The following is a 6,000-nucleotide window of genomic DNA, read 5'->3' on the forward strand; positions in this document are numbered from 1 at the left end:
AACATGGTTTTACTAGGGGTTGTAAATAAAGTGCATTCTTCCAGATTGAATTTCAGGGCAGTAATTTAATACCATGGCTTACTGACATTTAGAAAGCCCTCCAGCCATGTTACTGCATCTTCTGATCAAAATCGAACCCCTTATTTAAAGAGCCCCAGGGAATACACCTAAACCTTATTTTATATGTATTTATGAAGATTTTCTTATTCAGGGTCATCATACTTATTAATTGAATTCTATTTTGTTTGTAGAGGTTTGCAGAATTACTGTTCAGACTTTATATTCTTAATATACATGGAAAATGAGAACGTCCATAGCTATTAGACAGGATAGAACTACTGCAACACTGAGGTTTTGGGGCAGCTTCTGAACTCCCTTGCACACTTGTGTAGTGATTCTTGGCCACTGTCAACACGAAAACACATTACAGCCAATAACCGTGCTATCACTCCTTATTTCTGTGCTGGCCTACAGAGAGCCAAGGGTAGATCCTTAGCTGGTGTAAATTGCCGTAGCACTGTAGAAGTCAGTGGAGATATGACAGCTTACACCAGAAAAAGATCTGGCCCATGTATATAAGCCAGTTTTAGCACGTGCAGGGGTATGAAGTCCCCATGCTTGGTCATTCTAAGGCTGACCTTCCCCCAGGTATCAGAACACCAAAGTTCCACTAGCATCCACAGCTCAGTTGCTCCTGGGTGAATTTCACTCTTAATGAATGAGAACTACACTATCAGTAACCTTAACTCTCAGTTCTTTCTTAGGAAAAAAATCTATTTTAAAATGTCATTGGTTTATTTTGCCCAAATGCAATGACAAAATAATATTCTTTTAAATATTGTGTGAATGTTGATTCCGCTGAAATTTAAGAAGTTGAGTAGAGACTACTTCAGTAGATAAAGAATGCTGGAGATGGGAGCTCACTTCACTTATATGTATTTTGTTCCTTTTCCCTCCCTTTTGCCCAGTTAGGGAACTGGAATACATTTTTCAAGAGCAACTAACCTATTCTTGCTCTCCACTTGACTGCACCAACCAGACAAACAAGTTGTGTACTGTTGACAGTGGCATGTTCAAATCCCCTATGCCAGGGGTTCCCAAATTTTTTGCCTGAAGCCCATCTGTGTAACTGCAATAGGCTCTGTGGTCCATTATTAACACCTCTTGAGGAGAATTATTAATTTTAATTATTACATACATATAAACTGTGACACTGTAATAAACAATGTACATGTTTACTTTTCATTTTAATGTAAACAGTTGTAATGCTAGAAATCCCTAGCAATATGCACTCAACGAAATAATTGAAGATCTTTGAAACCAACCTGTTTTAGTAAAGCTGCGCTTTAAAAAAAAATGTTGAGAGCAAAATGTGTGGTGTTCAAACAGGAAAACACGATTTTCTATAAAACTGAACAATAAGCAACACAACAATGTTATCAATTTTGTTAAAAATGCTTATTTCATTTTAAAACAAAATGGTTGTCCAACTTTGAACATTATATTGTGTTCAGTTTTTTTAGTGTAAAATGTTTCTCTGCTGTGTAAGTAAAGACCCAATCCTATTCTCAACTAATTAGAAAAGGATCAAATTTTGTAATAAAATATAAAATAACTTCCGGACAAGGAGTCTTCTTAATGGGATGGATGTGCCTGCTTCTCCTTGCAGTTTTTCCAGCTGGGGATATATGTTAGTGAGGCTCAATCTGATCTCATCTTCACTTTTCAGCCTTTCAGCCAGCTCAGGGTGCAGGCAGGGGGTAACTAGGGGCTGTGTGCAGGCAGCGGTGTAGTTCAGGGTGCAGATGGGGATAGCTAGGGGCTGTGTGCCAAGAGGGGTCTGTCTAGTCAGGATGCGGGGAGGGGCTGAGTCTGAGGGAGTGCTGCTGCTATGGTGCCTGGCCATGCGCTCAATCCCTGGTTGGCACAGTGGGGGGCAGCTCCACTCCTTGGGGCTGTGTGCACGCTGAGTCGGACCTGGCCATGCCTTCCTACGCCATTACTGTGGCCAGAACTATTAGCTATGCTGCCCCAGCTCTTCAGCAAAATTGATTTTTCTTGTAAGCCGTTATGTAAAGTAATGAGCAAAACTCACAATCTCAATATTATTGAATATTGTGTTAATTTGAACCATTCTGTTTCTGATTTCTTGACTTTATTCAGCATATTAAAGCTGGAAAGCTGACATTCAGTGAACAAGATGAAAATGACATTGCGGAAGAAAAAAAGAATTTAAAAGAAAGAGCACATATCGTGGCACAATGCCTAGGGCGCAAGGAGGAGAAAATGAAAAACCATGTGAAAAAACATCGAAGCTTGATCTGTGTTGAGGACACAGGTGCTGACATTGCTGACTTACACCAAAGTCCCTATAAAGAATCGAGGACACTGAAGAAACATGAGAACAAAACAAACAAATCTAATTTGGAATCTGATAAGTTGCCACCAAATGTTATTCAGGAACTAAATACAGTTCTGCAGAAAAACAGAACCCTCAACGAAGAAACCTAAAGCTGAATTTGTAAGAGACAGATGTCAAAAAACCTGATTATTCCAGGCAATAAATAGCTTGTTTGTTAAAGTGCGTGTACAGTTTGTACAGTGTAGAGACTGTGAAATGTGTTTATATACAGCTGCTGATTTTTAAATGACAATTATGTATGTGCTGGTAATATGATATAATTTAAGATTAAACAGAGACCTTTACATGTATAAAATTCCTGGTATGAAATCCTGGAATTTGAAGCCAGTGGGAGTTTTGCCATTGACTTCAGTGGGGCCAGGATTTCACCCATCATTTTGAATGCAGACTTTGTTAGTGTTCTAACCAGAGTACTTCAATTAAAAAAGACGGTTTAAATGTTAAGTACAGTTTGCTTATGCTCTGTATGTCCAGAACCCTTTTCTAAGTACAGGAGAAATCTTCTTGTAAAAAGAGACCAAAGTGCACATACATACTGTGGTTGTCTAATAATATATAAGAATAAGTAACATATGATCTAATCTGATGACAAATCTTGCAAGATCTTCTCTCTGCTAAACAGGTTGAAATTAATTTAAAGAAAGTGTATCCAGGGGACTGGCTAGCTCATACGATCAGGAATGTGAGGCAGAACTTTCATCTTTAGATCCCTCTTTTGGATGTGACTAGCTTGCTAGTGACAAAGTTGTTATCTGATAGCTATTCAGTAATCACATGCAAAATGAATTTCCTTATGAACAGATGGCCCAATCACAAAACCACCCATCAAACTGTCTCTAATTCATCCTGTCACAGAATCAGGGCCGGCTCCAGCATTTCTGCTGCCCCAAGCAAAAAAAAAAAAAAAAAAAACCGCGATCGCAATCGCGACCGGGGGCGGCAATTGGAGAAGAAAAAAAAAGCTGCGATCGGCTGCGGCAGTTCGGCGGCAGGTCCTTCGCTCCTAGAGGGAGTGAGGGACCTGCCGCCCCCAAATTGCCGCACATGCCGCCCCTCTCCCTTGGCCGCCCCAAGCACCTGCTTCTTAAGCTGGTGCCTGGAGCCGGCCCTGCACAGAATGGCCAGGAATGAAATGAGCATGGAGACAAAATTATCCTTTCACCCTTAGAGGTGGTCCCACCAGATCAAGATGGAGCAAGACATTGATTGAGGCTGCAATTTGTGCTATAGCTCTTCTGAGGATAACGAGAGGCTTCAGGCTCTACCAATCTAGAACCCTTCAGGAGCACTAAATTCATTAATATTGAGGAGGGAAGGGAAGCTGCCATATTTCATCAAGCTTTATAAAGTGTAATATTGGCCTTATTTAATTAACAAGCATATTTTCTGATTTTTCCCTGTTGCCATATTTCTGTGCGAACAGAAGCAGTGTCCTCCGTAATTAGCTTTTTCCTATTTTCTGATATGAATGGATGTCATAACTGTCATTGTGATGTCACAGTTACGTCTCATGGTGGTTAGCACTGAACATATCAGTCTGGAGGAAGTTAATTCTGAAAGAGAAAGCTGCCATCTGAATACAAGTGTCTTGGTAATCTGTATGTTCTGAAAGGAAGGACAGAAAAGCTACGATTTAATGGGTTTCTATAATGTTTTGTTTTTAATAGTTTGCTGGAATGTAGCAGTAGCAAGGGTTCCTCTGTCATTCACTTTGCACTTATTCTGTTTGATCAACTGTAAAATCTAAAAGCAAGTTTGTAATTTTTTTTTCCCCAGTGCACTTTTGATTATGTTGTTAGTCTTAATTTGTAGCATGGGCTTAAGTCCCATTTACTTAAGAGAGTGCTGAATGTGAAATACATTCTTAAATGTTTTCCTGAATCAGGGCCTATCTTTGTGGGAAGGAGGATATTTCAGCAAAGTGCTTATACTGTCTGTCTGAGGCACAGTTGCTGCAAAGGGTACTAAAAATGTAAAGAAAAAAGTTGCTTACTTGAAAAAAATTCAAACTAAATATTGTTTACTTTTCAATTGTGGTTAACCTATCTGAATTTATGGCTACTGAATTATCAGTGAAAATATTTCACCTAAAGTATAAATAATCTTTCAGTGTTTTCTACATGTGTAATACATATTGTTTGAACTGTGGCACTGTTTAACTTAAACACAACTTCTGTAATAAAATGGAAGTGTGATTAAATTCATTTAAAATTCATTACCTGTGAGTCTCTGATTTCGATTCAAATTATTACCTGATGTTCAATCAGTATTGCACTAAGCACTGACACTGGTCTAAGAACTGAAGAATAAATGTGTATCATCTGTAATAGTGTCGTAATGGCTGCTGTGTTTTGTATGTCATGTATTCTGGAATGGGAAGGAAACTAATTTCGAGAGAATAAATATTTTCTTTAAATTGTGTTGTGTAATCTCTTCAGGAAAAAAAAATCATCAAGCCAGTGATAATTGTTGTAGCAATTATTTCTACGCATATCTCCATACCGTTGCTACTAATCCTTGCAGTACCTTTGTATGGTAGTAATTAGTTATCCCCACCTCACAGATGAGGAAAGAAAGGCACAACTAAAATAAGTGGTTTGCACAAATCATAACAGTGTCAGAGCTGGGATTAAAATTTAGGAATTAGTAAATCTCAGGTCCTTTATTATATTAGATTTCTCCAGCCTCCCTAGTTAGAAAAGCCAATAAATATCAATACTGTTTATCCACACAATGTCAGTTCTCTGTGCATTTTCAAGCTCTACTGAGCAGTTTTTAAAATGAGAACATAGGAACATAAGAATGGCCGTACTGGGTCATACCAAAAGTCCATCTAGCCCAGTATCCTGTCTACCGACAGTGGCCAATTTGGCCAGGTGCCCCAGAGGGAGTGAACCCAACAGGCAATGATCAAGTCCATCCATCTCCACCCTCTGACAAACAGAGGCTAGGGACACCCTTCCTTACCCTTTCTGGCTAATATCCATTAACGGACTTAACCTCCATGAATTTATCCAGTTCTCTTTTAAATGCTGTTATAGTCCTAGCCTTCACAGCCTCCTCAGGCAAGGAGTTCCACAAGTTGACTGTGAACTGTGTGAAGAACTACTTCATTTTATTTGTTTTAAACCTGCTGCCCATTAATTTCATTTGGTGGCCCCTAGTTTTTGTATTATGGAAACAAGTAAATCACTTTTCCTTATTTACTTTCTCTACATCACTCATGATTTTATATACCTCTATCATATCCCCCCATAGTCTTTTTATACTTTTAGCTCATCCATTAAAAGAGCCACTGAAGAGTTAGCTAGATGCTGTTCTTTCCTAGGAATAATCACCAAACTTACATTTCCAGGAAGTGAAAATGAAGACTATGTCAGAAGGTATGTTGTAATATGGAGAGCAGCTTTCTCAATATACTTAGTGTTGCATATCTTAATTACTTTATAAATCCCTCTGGAATTATTATGGAAATGCACATTTATATTCATAGATTCTAAGGCCAGGAAGAACCACTGTGATCATCTAGTCTGACCTATATAGCACAGGTCATAGAACTTCCCCAAAATAATTCCTAG

At 38.7% G+C, this 6,000-nt stretch overlaps 1 protein-coding gene across 1 annotated transcript in view; it reads left to right on the plus strand.

The window, feature by feature from the left end:
* ARAP2 (ArfGAP with RhoGAP domain, ankyrin repeat and PH domain 2) overlaps positions 1-2,511 on the plus strand; it is a 195,639-nt gene extending 193,128 nt beyond the window's left edge. The window contains exon 32 of the mRNA XM_026648167.1: positions 2,164-2,511. Within this exon, the coding sequence (XP_026503952.1) occupies positions 2,164-2,511 (348 nt within the window). The remainder of the gene's footprint in view (positions 1-2,163) is intronic.
* The last annotated feature ends 3,489 nt before the right edge of the window (positions 2,512-6,000 follow it).

Source organism: Terrapene carolina, unplaced genomic scaffold (genome assembly GCF_002925995.2).
Source record: "Terrapene carolina triunguis isolate 2854851 unplaced genomic scaffold, T_m_triunguis-2.0 Scaffold66, whole genome shotgun sequence".
Classification (NCBI taxonomy): Eukaryota; Metazoa; Chordata; order Testudines; family Emydidae; genus Terrapene; species Terrapene triunguis.